The sequence below is a fragment of the Trichoplusia ni genome, chromosome 20 (assembly GCF_003590095.1).
Source record: "Trichoplusia ni isolate ovarian cell line Hi5 chromosome 20, tn1, whole genome shotgun sequence".
In the NCBI taxonomy this organism is placed as follows: Eukaryota; Metazoa; Arthropoda; class Insecta; order Lepidoptera; family Noctuidae; genus Trichoplusia; species Trichoplusia ni.
The window spans coordinates 929,592-947,444 of record NC_039497.1 but is presented as its reverse complement, the minus strand read 5'-3'; the positions used below and the strand labels follow the sequence as shown (position 1 = coordinate 947,444).

Sequence of the window (17,853 nt, the reverse complement as noted above, 5' to 3'; positions counted from 1 at the left end):
TTATAGTCAAAATGGCGTTGCGAGCTGTTTAATTAATGTCAGTAGTAAAAGAGCGAGGGTGATTAAATTATTCTTAATGAAGTCGCGAGAAGAAAGTGCTTTATTACTCACTGAAATGTTTTTCAGATGGAAACAGTTGTTAATTTGCTTTTGTCGTCGAATAAATTACGTGGAACTATGTTCTATTTACTGGTAAAGATTGGCATATTCTAATTGAGAAAGAGAATCGTGACTTTGTTAGAGAACGCATTATAAACCCTTTAATGTTGTAGTCCATAATTGACTCTATAGCATCATCTTCAATTATTATCACTATTAATACTTCGATACTTTTGTTAATGTATTAGTAATCCCAAAATGTGCTACTACTACGCTAAGAGCTCTTTTATCCTAGTTAACTTGCCTATCTTAAACATTAAGTTACAAGAACAACATTGCCTAGACGATGACCCCTGGTCTTCTCAGGTTAGCCAGATAGGAAATGTCACCTCGAACTAGCTTAAAAAAATTACACGTCTGACACATTTGCAGTAATAATTCAATTTCATGAGTAGATACTGTAAACAAACTAAGTTAGCCATTTACAAACTAGTGCATAATTTAACTAGCCGCTAACCAGTCGACAGTTAATTAGCCAACGTCAGCAGTTTGCCCGGTGCAGTCAACAGTGAAGTTTGAACAGTAGCGGTAAGCCCCAAGGCTGCGCTGTCCGCATCCCTTTGTGTTGAAAAACAAACATTCCCACGACCGTCAGAGGTGCAAAACATTTTGTTGACTCATGTTTAGCATCTTACATTTATGGCTAGATAAAGGCCACGGTTTATTATATTGTTAACGACTTGCCTGCCGGGAACATAAAATTGGGATAAAAACTATAATATGTTTCCTGGTTATAAACTGCGAAAGAGGATCAAACATCCATAAATACAAACTTTCGCGTTTAGATAGTATTAAAACATTAGCCATTTAAGATTGGAATTTCGAAATTTAACGCAATAAGCAATATCTTAAGGAATTTCTTCCATCTGAATAATTTAATTTATTCCGTTATTTTTCTTCGGTGATATGTGAGTCGAATCTGATAAAAGATTCCTTCCAAATGCCAACTCATTTATCACGGCATTAGACGTCCCATATCTCTTATTGAAGAACGAAAGTTAAAGTAAAATCCGTAATGATAGCACTTTGCTGAAAAGCGCAGCTTCAGGGACATACTAATATTATATATAGATAAGCAAACTTTCTGAACTGGGTCAGCGATGATAAAACTTTTTTGATGTTCTCACAAACATAAATGCAATTTGTCATTTTTTCGTTTTCATGATAATAATCATAAAAACCTTTTTGCTCAGTTCAATTTGATATCACCAGTTCATGTCATTCGTAACAAAATTGTCTTGTTAAAGCTCCTCTTTCGTAAAAAGCTTGAAAAAAAGCGTGCAGATGAAACAGCTTTTCGTCGGTACATACAGAGAAATTATATGTGCAAAAAATAGTTAGTCATCTACATGATATGATACGTAATTTGGTTTAGCCATAATTTTTCTATTGGCATCACATAGCAAATAAAAAAATCCTCAAATCACCTCCAATTCGTAGAGTTAAAACCATTTTACTGCTTTATTTTTAATAAAAGAACATTAAAATTAGAATTTGGTTTGGTTACTTCTTAAAAATATGTCTGATTTCTATTAGAACTATTTAAAAATGCGTCCCGTAAAAATACTGCATCTATATCAAACCCGCACTCGTCCAAATGCACAAGGTCACTAGCGAGAATACAAGCCTTAACGAGGAGTACTTCATTTCGGCATTAACTGAAACCTGGATGACCTATTTCATACTGAAATATTTTTCACACTTCTCATTAGGAATGTCTTACTTTTTACTCCGAACAAAAAGTTTCTTTAACGTGGGTGTGACAATGAGAAAGGTACAAAAATGTCTTTGTCAGCGATAGCATCCCATCTGAGTATGTATGAATGTATGCATGTAATGGGTGTGAATGGAATGTCTGTTTGATACTTATGTGTCTTTTATCTCATAACGACACAATCAACTTTCGCATAGACTGTCAGTTATTTTATTACTGGTGTTAAGGAATTTAATTGTCATTAATATCAGTCTGTACTTTACAGCCTAGGTTATATGATTTATAGAGGAATAATTTAATCTAAAAAAATATGTGTTTTATTTTTGAGGAATGTGAGCACAATATAACATGGGCTTAACAACAAATAAACGAATAATGCTCATGATTTTGGATATGGCGCATTACATAGAGCCCTAAACAAGCCAGATGTTCTCGGGAAATGCATAAACAAACGTCATATTTTGATTTAAAAAGAAAGAAAAACTGCTTATTTATAACTAGGAAAAAAGCCCAGGAAAACGCTTCTAATTAAAAAAAAACTCATTTGCTCAGCAATCTTGGAGCCCTAACTCTACAAAGCTGTATAATCCCAGTGAACAGCCGTGATACCCTAACTTGTCCTAACCCCTACATCCTACGTCATCAACCTTACGAGAGGGTGTCGCGGGCCTTTGTGCCGGCCTGGTCTGAAGTACCGCCTCGTGATTTACACACGCAACTCAATTTCACTCTGTAGCGGCTTTTGAAAAACGACGCCCATTCAGAACACATGAGGAGTTGAAAGGTTAAAGAAGTTATGCGTGGTTTAGATGTAGAAATCTTAATTTTTTTCCATGACCTACCTACACAATCACATCATGACGTATTTTAAATTTGTACTCTTGTTAAATATTGAAGATAATTTGAATATTGATTTACTACTTACAAAAATACTGTATTCTGAGAAACTAAACGTGTTAAAATTGAGAATACGCTAGTCTAATAGATAGTCTAAAAAAAAAACTTTATTTTGCTAATTCAAATTAAAATGTAAATAAGATAATTTTTAACTTATCGCGATTTTCTGGCTGCAAGTTAAAAGTCATGCATCAGAAAAATACGTCTTTCCTGCGTTCTTATCATTAAAATGAATTGTGCTTTCTTATTGAGGACAATAGTTCTACAGTTCTATTCATAACATCGATATACGATAACCCTTGCTATCTTGCATCGTTTTAAAAATACTTGAATACATTTCTTATGAGGATAAGTTAAAACTTTATAAATACATGAATGGGGCGAACATTAGTTTACGTCTTAAGTTTTGAATAGTATGAAATAGATGTATATTTCAAACTCCTATTTACCTGAATATTGTCTGAAACTTTACTACGATCTGAATGTTTGAACATCATAAGTAACTTCGAAGAAGTTAGTAAAACTAAGTAATACAGTACAAGTAGAAATAAAATATTTGTAATTAAAATACCTTCTAATCAAAGCTTGAGCAAAGAGGGAATTTAATTAGCAAATGGCCGGCAACTTCTGAATTCCTTTGAGAAACGCTGAATGAAATGGGTAGCGTGTAATTTATTTGCTGATTGCTAATTACAGTAAGGGTTTGGGTGTTTGTAATAATCTTACTTTTTTACTTACTATTTGATTACTAAGTATAGGGATATCCCTATAGGAGGAATTATTAATTGTCAAATCCAGTACCTTAACCATAGAAATCTAAATAACAAGGTAATAGAAGTGCCAACGCCGCGTGACCTTGTCGCCACACTGGTGTCTTGGACGACACCAGCGCGCAAACTTACGCTCAGTCGCTCGCGGAACGTCGTCACAGCAAGAACCACTAAAAATGGTGTTTTGCGGCGTTTCTCAGGCTGGAAATTCATCTGCATCGTGTAATAACATAAATAAATAGATAACATTTTATCGGTAAGTAAATTATTGCAGTAATATTGATGTTATTGCAAAATTAAATTTCAAAACATAACCTTCATTATAAACCATATTTATATCGCACCATCCTGCAACAATTGCATTCTTTACTAATCATTGCCTCTGCAGTAAGAGACTTACAGAAATGCACCGTTGTAAAAAGAGAAATGTATAACGAAAAATAATATTTATCAATGCGATCGTATTTGTAGTGGTACGGCCGCACAAAACTGTCGGAAATAGTGATGTGGTTAAGTGCGGACAAATTATCCAAAATGAACATTGTATACGAAAAGTAACAATTTTAATAGTCGTTCGTTTTTGTGAACATATTATTGAATATATTTTTATTTCAGAATCCCGCAGGATGCAAATAAATACAAAAGACAAGTGGATGACTGCCACGGGTAAACGAAATTGGTACCCTACAACTTAGGCCGAATATACACTATGAAATTAGTTGCATGCTTGATAACTTGCCGCCCGCCGCCGCCCGCGCCCCTCTCCATTTTTACGGCTCGGACCGCGCTCGCAACTGAATGTTTCAAAAAGTACGCCATGCGCTATAGCATAGCATTGAATAAAAATTGCAATTTAAATTTATCCAAATCTCATAAATACCTATTTTTTTATTATGAACGTTATTCGATTATGATTCATTATTAGTCATTCGATACATGAACTGGGCTGCTTTTGTAAACGACTAAAAGTATTTCCAAGTATTTCCTAATAATATTTTTTTTTGTCAACCGACAATTAGCGAATTTTTTTTTGTAAGTAGTTTCATATTATAATGTAATCCATAGAAGAATACAACAAAAAACATTATCACTCATAATTTCGTCTTTCATTATATTTCGGATCCGTAGTCAATCCCTAGTGTAGTTTACGTAATCACTACAACTAATGCAAAAAAATGTAATGACTGTGTGAGTTAGTGAATCCATACAACGACAAAGTCAACCTTATTGCATTAGACGTACGGCCTAGTGTTGTTTGCTTGGTCTTCTCGATGTTAATGTTTGCGTGATTGCGTAGTTATTAGCTGTGAATGTGTTGAAGCCCCGCCCACCGGCGACATGCGTTTCGATAGATCGCCGCGGTGTATGCCATTTCTATTACCTTGTTATTTAGATTTCTATGACCTTAACCTACTGTCGTATCTTTTAAGAAGGCAGGCTTAATGTTTTTTTTTTTTTGTTTTTGCAGCTGCATCTGGTTAGAATAGAAGCCGATACTATAGTTGGCAAAGGGCTAGGATGATTTTGCAATTAGCTTGAGGGCAAGCTTGACTGTTACACCGGACGCGTTATTGGTATATAACGATTACGTTTAGACTAGGACCTCTCAATAAGGCCGATGGCTCTAAAACCAGCACAACATATCTACTATTATATTGTGCTAATATCACAAAAATACCTCTACATTCCATCCATAGGTATACAGATTCTCCATTTCGTTTTAAAATCTATTCGAAGAACGAATCCCTACTTTGTAAAAGAAATGGAATTGAAAAGCGAGAAACAAAACTTGAAAGCTTTCTTCGGCGTTTTATCTGAGAAATACAAGTTCATTTTTGAGGAAAGCTCCGCTTATATAAGAGGGAGCAATGTCTACTATGGCTAGGTGTGAGACCATGGATCATAGAAGAGTAGAGGGAAGAGGCATTCAGGCTGAGTACGCCTCTCTATTCGGAAACAACGATCAACCTTTGGACATTTATAGGATATTGACAACCTATGTATGCATTTAAGACCAGGTTGCTGCCCAGAATAAAGACAGGAAAGTTAAATGCGCTTTACCTCAATAAGAACCAATAAATCTTAGCGTCGCAACTCAAGGGATAAGCATTTTAGTTGTAAATTTATGTATCAAAAACGGACCACTTGATCCAAACCCTGTCAATGTCCTGTGGACAGTTTTGAAACGGGATTGATTTTGAAAGACAACTTCTTTCTTCTATATAGGAATAACAAGAGTCAGATAACGCATAAGTTATCGACACTGATTAATACTACGCCATAGTAGACGGCATTTCCCTTCTACTTCGACTTATCTTCGTTCTTTATGAGAGTGTGTCTGTAGTCTGTGACCTAAATGATGCTTCAGCGGGTAGTCCTTAAAGGCATTCAGTAAATGTAGGCTGCCTCTTGGCTGTTTGTCTTGAACCCACAGAGACCCTTTCATTTATATAGATGCTTCAAAGCTGCCCGCCGTTCATTGAGTAAATTCTTGACCTGTTTTCTGTATAAGCTTAGATGGTATTTTAAAGGATTTTCAAGGCTCCTTTGAGGTTGATTTTAAATAATTAAAACTATATTATATCTATAGAGCCTTATTCTTAAGGATTTTTTCAATCGAGAATTACAATTGTATTAATTACAGGAACATGAAATATATCAACATCATTAAGCATAACTTGGGGGTGGCCTATGTTCAGTTGTGGACCTCGGCAGGCTAAATTGATTGATTGATTGAAGCTTAACTGCACTGATTCGATATAGGTAATAAATCGGTGATTAGATAATAATATATTTGACTGGGATGGAACAAACGAACAACATCGAAGTTTGAGAGAAACGAATAGTATTTTTTTTTATTACAAGCTTATGAAGATAAATACACCAGTCCTTTTATTATTTCGATCGAATCGTGAATGAAACCTTTTTCGTGTAGGATTTACAAAGAAACTTATGAGTTTCTTTCTACATTGTCACCCAGACGATTGTTCAGTGTGATCGATATTGCTGACGTCACTATCGCGTGTTAAATTATTTTCGTGATTCTTATCATAACGTAATGCTTACAGTTTTCACGGACTAATTAGGCATTATTGTGTCTTAAAATATTTATAAGTTTGTTGACTTGTTTTGAGATCCATTTTAATCATGATTTGGTAAACATGCTGGTTTTCTTTATAATAATTATTATTTAAAAAGAGGGCATAGTGTTGTCATACGATACGTGTCAGTCAGTTTTGTGGTTTAAATTTAATATCAAAGAAAATTGCTATAACATGCTAGTCTAACACAGTAACTATTATACTTTAGTACCTAGTAGTAGAAAAACTTATTCTTTGAAGAAACCTTTAAATTAACCTTGTACTAACATAAAATCTAGTATATTTCTATACTCGTAAAAAATTACAAAATTTCCCATTTTCTATAGTTTCTTCGTTAAGTTTTTTTATAGCTATAAATCTTTCAAGATAAATAAATAAGCTTAATCTTTTCGCTGTCAACCGACAGAAGAACCTCAAATAGCAGCTATTACCGCTATCCGATCAAAGCTAATCTCATCCGTAATACAACACAGGTACATGTTAGACACCGCAGACCGCTGAACCTCAAGCACGTCATCATGGTAAGATAAACCATTAGCAGACGGGTAGGCACGTGGTTGTGGTATTGTAATTATCATTGCAACGCTTTAAGAGTATATCAAGATAGAATAAAATATACTGTTGAAGATAAAAGCAGCAAGTACCTATACAAAAACAGATTGATTAAATTTACAAAATAGTTCAAACAAAAAATCACAATACAACCCATAATAATACATAAGCGGTGGCCAGAAATTAAAACATTCTTTATAAGACCATACACGAGGAGGCGGTTTATAGCATAAAGCACAAATCATAGCATTATATGGACGTCAACATTTGGGCATTTATTAAAAAAAAACTACTTATTCCGTCTATAAAATATCTGACATGTATGATTTTTTATACCGCGTAAACATAAAATAACTATGATACAGTAAGTTTAAATCTCCTGACATGGTACTTATCAGTACACCACTTCCATACATTTAATCATATATTAAGCGTTTCGTTTTTCCTATCTATATCTATACTAATATATAAAGCTGAAGAGTTTGTTTGTTTGAACGCGCTAATCTCAGGAACTATTGGTCCAAATTGAAAAATTCTTTTTGTGTTGAATAGACCATTCATCGAGGAAGGCTTTAGGCTATAAACCATCACGCTGCGACTAATAGGAGCGAAGATACAATGGAAAATGTGAAAAAAACAGGGCAGGTATAAATCATAACTTATATCTTCTACCCACGGGGACGAAGTCGCGGGCAACAGCTAGTTATATCATGAAACAAAAAAGACTGTTCTTAGAAATGTACCTGAAGGACTATTTATTTTATTTTATTGATATACTAGCTTTTCGCCCGCGGCTTCGCTCGCGTCGAGGTCGGTTATATCACGTTTCCAAGACAACTCTTCAAAAGTCCGGGATAAAAACTATCCTATGTTCTTTCTCAAGGTCAACTCTATCTCTGTACCAAATTTCATTAAAATCAGTTCAGTGGTTTAGACGTGAAAGCGTAACAGACAGACAGAGTTACTTTCGCATTTATAATATTAGTAGGGACTATGACGAATTAATGGAAACCAACTCTATAGGACAGGGTGTGGTCAGCTATTTACTTTCATAGTTTTACCTAACTTTCAAAAGTCGAATTTTAGGTGATTTTGACAAAGGTACCTATGAAAGTTATGATAAAAGCAATTCATCATAAAATATAAACCTAAACAAAGGCTAACTCAGGTACTGAATAAGTTATATAAACAGGTGTAATATTTACTTAGGTCTCAGTAAATTTTAGATCAATTTATTCTCAAGGGTACAACCGCGCGTCGGGAGAACAAGACCTTTATCAAAATATTTTTCACTCAAATTTATGTAAGTGTAAAGAGGATCATTGTTTGCACCAGAGCGTTTTTGTCTGGTATTATTATAATTACTTAGTGTATTTAAGCCCTAACTGGCTCAGTACTCGACAAAGGACTCATTCCATTGCTCCCAATTTGCTGAAACGAGTAAGTTCCTCTACAAAAAATAATTAAGATTGTTTAACATTAAGTCAAGATAGACTGGTAGACAAACCGGGCGAATTCTACCCTCGGGACACTCGTAGCAAGTATTTAAATAACATTTCTGATTTACTTCTCTGAATGTCCATACAAATATTTTCCATTTAATGCATACTTGAGCCATTAATGACCAACAATGTCCATTTTAGGTCGATGTTCGAGTTTAAAGAAATGAGTTAATTATTGAAGTTATCCTCGTTGAAACAGGAAGGTTCAGCGGATATAAAGAGATATATTGAACCTGTTTACCTTGCTCTTCAACTGTTAACCGCTACAGGTATTTACGGTACCATAAATGGTCAAAGTGTTGCACGCACATTGACAGTTTTTTTGTAATTATGGACCTACAGCTGCAGACCGGTAAACGTTGCGATAATTGTTTGTTTGGTTTTCAATGCCCGAGTAACTCTTACTTAGTCACTACCAGTTTTCAAACTAAGCCACAATAGTGCATCTTTACTCAAACTTAAGCCTCCCAATGAATTAAATAACATATGTCCTATCCTCAGACCTTGTTGGCCATCAATAACAAAGAACGATGCAAAAGAACATACCGCTGGAGAACGAAGGGAGTGGCCTATAGGCTGAGATGATTACGATGATGATGATATTGACAAATGTATACTATGCCTACTATACTTATGCACTTTCTTACGAGATATTTTACCTATTACCGACATCCACACGAAGGCACACAGCTTCTAAAAAAAACATCAAACACATCTCCACCAACCTGTGCCTCTCCAAGCCCGAGTTCAATAGCATCGATGCTCTTCCTGACTAACGCCGCCTTCTCGTGTTCATGGTCGGTGTTGGCAGCCAGGCCGGCCAGCAGCTGCGCGTGCTCGGCCCGCAGCGCCTCCAGGCCCGCCGCGACTGTGCGCGCGCCCGCCACCATTTCCTCCTGCGTCATCGCCGTCATCCTGCCTAGGGATTCGATCTTCTTTCTGTGGACAATGGAGATCAATGAGCCTTTTTGTTTTTCGCCCCTATCAATTTTGGAAAAAGTACGACGTTAATGTGACTAGAAAAAATCATTTACTGAAAGTAAATAAATAATAAACCATGCTAAATTAGAAATAGCATAATTGTTTTCTTTATAATTACGTTCCTTCTTACGTCTTACGTAGAATAATAAGTTATAAATAAATACATTTAAACGTTCAATTATAATTTCTATATAGTAGCAGTTAAAAAAAGATACTTATTTTCCGTAATTACTTATAATTTTGTAGATAATAAAAATAATTTTGAATAGAAACAATCAATAAGTGTACATAAAACTTTCATACTACTTTCAAAGTGTATATTAATATCATATCAGTATGTGCAATAATTATAATTTATGTCTAATATTCAATTCAATTGTTTTGTATTGTACCAGATTGGTAAAATCAGATGATATTGTGAACAATACAATATTTCATATGATGATTGTACAAATTATGAATAATGTCTCAATAGGAAGCAGGATTCAATCAAAATGCGGTCATATTGACCTAAACAATTGCGAATAACCTTTATGATTTGATTGAACGAGAGTTATCATTGTCAAAACGTACGTTACGTTGCTTATTAATGATATTAAGAATCTATTAGATTGGCATTTTAGCCAATACGACATAACGACTATTAGAATAGCCGTTTTCCTACATGATTGAACATTTTAATGTTTGTTTAAAATAAAATTACCTAACATTAGAATATTTCTTAGTTACATTTCCAACTGTCTTCATAAACAAGAGGAAAAAAATATATTTATTTAAGTTTTTTTTTTTAAAGTCACAAAAACAAGCTACATATTCATCGTCCATATTTAAAATTTGTCACAGCTGCAGTTTCATAAAAGCACTCTGTATTCACAGCAGTTTTGTAGTGTACACTTCACGAAAGCTTTCATTTACATGAAAATCGCTTTTGTTCAGACAATCACGTCCGTGGTAATAAACTGGGTATACATTCACACGGCTTTTGTATGACGTAATTTTGCTAATGAAGCCCATTGAACAGGCAATTCTGAACGAAATTTGGCTGCAGGTATATTTCATTTTTAAACCCCGACGCAATAACAGTGTAGTTTTAAGTTTTACGTGTCTGAATGTATGTTTATCTGTTTGCCTGTATGTGGAATCGTAGTTCCCGAACGGATTGACTGATTTCAGTGCGACAGTTTTAAGACAAATATTGTGGTGAGGGTTTACTGTCGGGTGATTTTATTTTGTGTAGGTACTTGGATAGTAGTATGACTATTTGAATCTTGGTAAGACAGGAAAATTGTTATGAATAGTAGAGTAAAAGTCCGACTCGCGATCTCATCGCCGCGTCAGCTCATGATGATTAACGACTCCGATATATACGCGTAAGTAAACCTTTGTATTATTTAAGCATACATTGTTACATGGGTGCAATGTCACAATTATAACATTATATGATTTCAGTCAGCTCGAAGTTTTACGTTTGATCTTGAATTTAAATTCAAGGAGGCTAAAAATACGACAATATACCTTCTTAATGTTAAAATTATCGTTTTCCTAACTATTTATGACGTACCAACACCAAAAAATGATCCATACACATTGGTAAATTTGCAAAGCACACAAAATTACATCAGACTATTATTTTTAAATGAAGGCTTTTCTTTATATTTATCATCAACATGCACTTCTGCATAATTAATCCGTTACGTAGTAACAGCGAGGCCTCGGCAAGCCTCTGACGACCTTATATGACACTGTATTGATTAGAACTAAATATAGTTCTCGCTTATAACAGCTCGTAATATTTCACAGGTAAGGTAAAACTCATAAGTCACTGCATGAAGTATGTTGTTAAGTTGAGGTAGTAACTTTAAAGTAAAGAAGTTATACGAAAATATATCGTTAAAAATGCGTGTGACGATTTCACAATACTATTTAAAAAATAAGTCGCAATATTTTTAGGAAAGATACGACGCAATATTTAGTATATTATTATATTTGAATAGTAAATATTGTGCATTAATTTACTGAACTGTTGGGGTATTATCATTATAAACATCATAATTTAAGTGGTTTCTTAGGTTTACGCGAATGTTAGACATTGAAATGAAACTACTTTTACGGATTTTATCGCGGTTTTAATTTTAGATTTTAGTTCCCGACGTTTCGAAACCTTTGCAGGTATCATGGTCACGGGCAGACTGAGATGGTGTTCGTCTTGACAGAAGATGTTGCTCGTTCTACCTTCATATTTTAATTAATTATTTGTGGTCCGACCTACGCAGTATGAGCTCACTGTGTCTTGATGTCTTGCAGCGCTGCTCTTGGGTTTGGCCTTGAGTTTATTTATTATTGGATCCCAAGTAGGTGATATCTTCCAGCCATCTTCTCTATTGAAATTAGGGTGTTTTTTAATCTCAATAGCCTCGCGAAACATCCTAGGTAGGAATTTGGATTCTTTAGCGAGGATCTGTGGTTGGTCAAATCTAATATAATGGCTGGAACCTTCAGCATGTTCGGCGACTGCAGACTTCGTTGAGCGGCGGTGTTTGACGTCAGCTATGTGTTCTTTAACGCGGGTCCCTATGCTTCGTTTGGTTTGACCGATGTAAGAGAGGCCGCAGTCACAATCTAGTTTGTATACTCCTGCATCTTGTAGAGGTATGTGACACTTGACAGATGGTAAGGACTGGCTAATCTTCTTGGGCGGCTTGAAGTATGTTTTAATTGAAGCTCGCTTCAGGATGTAACCAATCTTGTCAGTGACTCCTCTGACATATGGTAGTACAGCAGGCAAACGATCAACAGTGGCTGGCTTCACTCGGTTTCTGTGACGGGGCCGTGGAACTTGGAGCTTGTTGTCTCGCAGTACTTGCTTGACGTGTTGAAGCTCAGCGGCAAGGTGTCTGTCATCACAGAGTCCGTGTGCTCTCTGAAACAAAGATTTTCCCACGGTAGCTAACTGTTTAGGGTGGTGGTGAGATTCACCGTTTAAGTACCTATCTGTATGGGTCTTCTTTCGATACACGGTGTGACTTATGGTCTGATCAGGATTCCTTTTAACTAATATGTCTAAGAAGGCAAGAGATTTATTATCCTCCAACTCCATAGTGAATTGAATTTTGTTATTGATGGAGTTGAGATGTTTTAAAAATGCATTTACTTGACTAGATGGTAAAACTGTGAAAGTATCATCTACGTACCGTTTGTAGAACCTGGGAGTGAAAGGAGCTGTTTTTAAGGCTGTCTCCTCGAAGTCTTCCATGAATATATCGGCGACTACAGGGGATACAGGCGAGCCCATCGCTACACCATCTACTTGTACATAGAATTTATTGTTCCACAGTAGGTAGCCAGATGTGAGGCAGTGCTCGAGAAGTTCTGCATATTCTAGAGGTAGGTTGTTCTCTGCTAGCTTCTTGGAAACAATTTCAATACAATCCTTGACTGGTAGGCATGTAAACAAGGACTGTACGTCGAAACTAACCATTACTTCATTGTCATGAAGATGTAGATGTTTAATCTCATTGACAAAGTGGTATGAATCCTTCACAAACGCTGTAGTGTTGCCTCTGAGTGGTGAGAGTGTTTTCGCGACGTGCTGAGCCAATCTGTAGGTTGGTGTGTCGATTTGGCTTACAATAGGACGTAGCGGGGCGTTTGGTTTGTGTATCTTTGGCAACCCATACAGTTTAGGTGGTTTTGCGCATGTAGGTATTAAGTAGGTAACATCTAGACTTAATGCTTCGGAGTGTTTCTTAACCAAGGCGGTGGTAGTTGTTAACACCTTTTTGGTAGGATCAGTTTTCACTGGTTTATATGTACTTGCGTCCGACAATAGATCTTCTATTTTAGCATTGTAGTCCGATGTATCCATGACGACCGTAGCGTTTCCCTTATCTGCACGGAGTATAGTTACATCTTGTCTGTTTTTGAGGTTCTTTAAAGCGAGATGTTCGGCTTTAGGGAGGTTTGGTTTGGGCACTACACTTCGACGTAAAACAGATGATATATCTTGGCGTATCGCCTCCAAATCTTCCTTCCTCACGTTATTGTTGAACAGGCAAGTCGAGGAGTCACTTCGAGGAGACAGCCTTAAAAACAGCTCCTTTCACTCCCAGGTTCTACAAACGGTACGTAGATGATACTTTCACAGTTTTACCATCTAGTCAAGTAAATGCATTTTTAAAACATCTCAACTCCATCAATAACAAAATTCAATTCACTATGGAGTTGGAGGATAATAAATCTCTTGCCTTCTTAGACATATTAGTTAAAAGGAATCCTGATCAGACCATAAGTCACACCGTGTATCGAAAGAAGACCCATACAGATAGGTACTTAAACGGTGAATCTCACCACCACCCTAAACAGTTAGCTACCGTGGGAAAATCTTTGTTTCAGAGAGCACACGGACTCTGTGATGACAGACACCTTGCCGCTGAGCTTCAACACGTCAAGCAAGTACTGCGAGACAACAAGCTCCAAGTTCCACGGCCCCGTCACAGAAACCGAGTGAAGCCAGCCACTGTTGATCGTTTGCCTGCTGTACTACCATATGTCAGAGGAGTCACTGACAAGATTGGTTACATCCTGAAGCGAGCTTCAATTAAAACATACTTCAAGCCGCCCAAGAAGATTAGCCAGTCCTTACCATCTGTCAAGTGTCACATACCTCTACAAGATGCAGGAGTATACAAACTAGATTGTGACTGCGGCCTCTCTTACATCGGTCAAACCAAACGAAGCATAGGGACCCGCGTTAAAGAACACATAGCTGACGTCAAACACCGCCGCTCAACGAAGTCTGCAGTCGCCGAACATGCTGAAGGTTCCAGCCATTATATTAGATTTGACCAACCACAGATCCTCGCTAAAGAATCCAAATTCCTACCTAGGATGTTTCGCGAGGCTATTGAGATTAAAAAACACCCTAATTTCAATAGAGAAGATGGCTGGAAGATATCACCTACTTGGGATCCAATAATAAATAAACTCAAGGCCAAACCCAAGAGCAGCGCTGCAAGACATCAAGACACAGTGAGCTCATACTGCGTAGGTCGGACCACAAATAATTAATTAAAATATGAAGGTAGAACGAGCAACATCTTCTGTCAAGACGAACACCATCTCAGTCTGCCCGTGACCATGATACCTGCAAAGGTTTCGAAACGTCGGGAACTAAAATCTAAAATTAAAACCGCGATAAAATCCGTAAAAGTAGTTTCATTTCAATCATAATTTAAATTAATATGTTCAATACTTTGCAATAAAACACTAATAATGATTAAATTAAAAATAGTCGTACGGATGACGAAGTCGAGAAGAAATCTAAGTGTATCTTGAAAAATATCAACACAACATACATAATGATAATATCTACATGTCAAAATCATGACCCATAATATTGCATCGCCGTAATCGGGTAAAAGGGAAGTACGGAAATGACTATTTTCCGCGACTTTCACGACAGAGATATAATGACACATAACGGTGATTGATTGATATTTTACTACTATTAGCCCATTAAACTTATCATGGCATTTTGCAGACCGCGAAGATCAATTGTTTTCTATACAAAAGTTCCATGACCTTTAGCAGACGAAGCAGATATAAAGACAAAACATAATCTTAATTGACTTTCTCCAAGAATAATATCGATTTTATATTCCATTGTGCAGATGTACCTAAAATTGTCATTAAACAGCGAAACGCTATTGAAATCGAAACTGACGTATGAAAGAACAATGCGGTTCAGTGTTCTATAGATAAAAAGCAAACGAAAGGTTTTTGTGTCCCATCGAGATTTATCATCAATTGTTTGGAAGCTTGATCCCAGTTCGGCAAAATGGCTGTCTGGCACGAACTTGAGCTTATGTTCTGAACACGCAATTTGGATCAGTCTGATGCCTTACTTATGAAAGAAAGATTGATTATATTGTTAAAAAGGTTTTTGATTACTTATTATAAAAAGGTAATAAAAAACAGATTTATATTTAAATATAGATTATATTTAAAATACATACTGAAACTTACATAGAAGATGTATGTATGTACGTGAGTATTGCTTACTTTTCTTTGAAACTATCACGATGTTATATTGGTGTGAAGAACATACGAACGAACATGTCTTAATATCGTAAAACACAACTTTTACGGAGGAAGCGGGTCTATAAATACAAATAGAACCCGTAAAAAATTTACTACAAGCACCCCATTACGATGGAGGCAGTGAGAAAACTCAGAAAACTACCCTCTTATCCAAGACTCGTAACTCGGACAGACCATTCTCCGGAACTTTAAAACGAATGAGTAACATTAAGACTTATCTATCCGATCTAAAAAGAGTCGTTAATGTTTAACGATTATGACTTCATTAAAGTACGACATCAAATTATAACCAAAACCGAAAAACACATTACAGAAACGCGAATACAATCGAATAACACTTTCGACGAAGCCACGAGGGCATTATAACACTATCGCAACGGAAACGTTACATTACCGCGCCCACTTTCGACACGGCTGCCAAACGCATCGGCACACAGACGTGGAAGTGACGAAACAGGGGTGGGTCGCTGGCCGGAATAATACGTGAGAAGCAGACCAATTGTGTACTAACCAGGTTATACAGCGAGGATAGCTCGTCAATGGGAATGGGATAGCAGCGGAACGAACAGAATCGATACCAATCGTGGTCCTACCGAAAATATTCAAAATCCGTGTAGTTCGGATCAATCGAACGAGGTTTGACGCGATTGCCTTTTATTTTTTTAACCTCTATATTCATATCGTTTTCAGATTCCGCCAACAAAAACAAAAATATATTTTTGTTTTAATGACGCGTGAACATTAAACAGTAAGCATTGTTGGGATTATCTCATATTTCATCTAGCCTATTAGCGCTGGAAAGTCAACGTACCCGCATCGCTTGCGAACACCGTTAATTAGCAATATGAACGAAACAAAACATTCCGCATGATTCAAGTAGCTGGAAGTAATATACTAAGTGATGTAATTTAACGAACTGCAACGTAGCCCACGCGAGTTGTAAGAATCTGTTTTGGGAAAGAGGTTACGTTTACTATGATTGTAGGCGATGGTAGCTAAATAAACTTGTTTAAATATTTTTAAAACGTGAAGTATCGATCTGAATGTTTTTAATAAGTAGATGTTTTTTTTTACTTCTACCATGATATCTACTTTTAGTTTAACAACTATTCGACATAGATTTACTACATTCACCGTGCATTCCTTAGGAATTTCAACATCGCTGAAGTACATGTAATGCAGTATTCTGGCATCATTAATATGAAATATAGTAATAAAACAAAGCTCCAGTACATACTATAGTACAGCCTTAAGGATTTAACGCGAGCACGTTCTGATCATAAAGTTTCCTTACATATGAAATGCACCGCCATTTTGGTTGAATACCGTAGAAAATATGGCATTACTTTAAGCTTAGGTATATCATTTCGAATATGATCAAAGAAAATAATCACCACGTAGCCTAACCACTAAACAATAGGACTCCGTTTTCTAATTTGACTTTCAAGTGAAATATTCTCTGTCCATCCTAAGACTTCACCACGATTTACCAATTGAGTTGGAAATAAAACTGAAGGTTTTATTGGAACTGAAATATGAAATCCCTGAAGCAATATTTCAGTCTTCGATAGTCAAATATTAGAAACGTCAATGAAATGGGTTGAGATGGGATTGCCAAAGTTATGGATAGGTTAATCTCGTATGGAGTTATTTTCGACGCCCGTAACATATAGGTATTCCGATGTTTTAGATCAAACGTGGTCCCAGACATTTCGCCACGAGACGTCTTGCTGGTCCAGACGTTAGAATCTTTGATTGATTTATAATATAATGAAATGACACTTTTTCTTGAGAAACAGAAGCAAAAAAAAGATCTAATAACCTCCAACACATCTCAACACGAGGATTATTTTAAATAATTCAGTAAAATGCCGTCCTACGTCCTCAACTCACAAAGAAATGTATTTAGACTAAAAAGAAAATATATTTTTCTCGAACAAATAAGCTTTTGCCCATTTATAACGTACTGCGAGAGTTACATAAAGAAACAGTAAACAACTCGAGTAAAAAACGAGCAAATATTTTAGCTATCCTAGTTAACAAATAACCCGACAATTTAGCACAACATACACCAATAA

The 17,853-nt window shown here is 36.1% G+C and overlaps 1 protein-coding gene across 6 annotated transcripts in view; it reads right to left on the bottom strand.

The window, feature by feature from the left end:
- Window positions 1-17,853, bottom strand: part of LOC113503845 (kinesin light chain) — a 63,573-nt gene that overhangs the window by 14,710 nt on the left and 31,010 nt on the right. For all 6 annotated transcript variants that reach the window (XM_026885952.1, XM_026885949.1, XM_026885950.1 and 3 more), the window contains one exon: window positions 9,421-9,634. In XM_026885952.1, coding sequence (XP_026741753.1) covers window positions 9,421-9,609 — 189 coding nt within the window. In that variant the 5' untranslated portion in view covers window positions 9,610-9,634. The remainder of the gene's footprint in view (window positions 1-9,420; window positions 9,635-17,853) is intronic.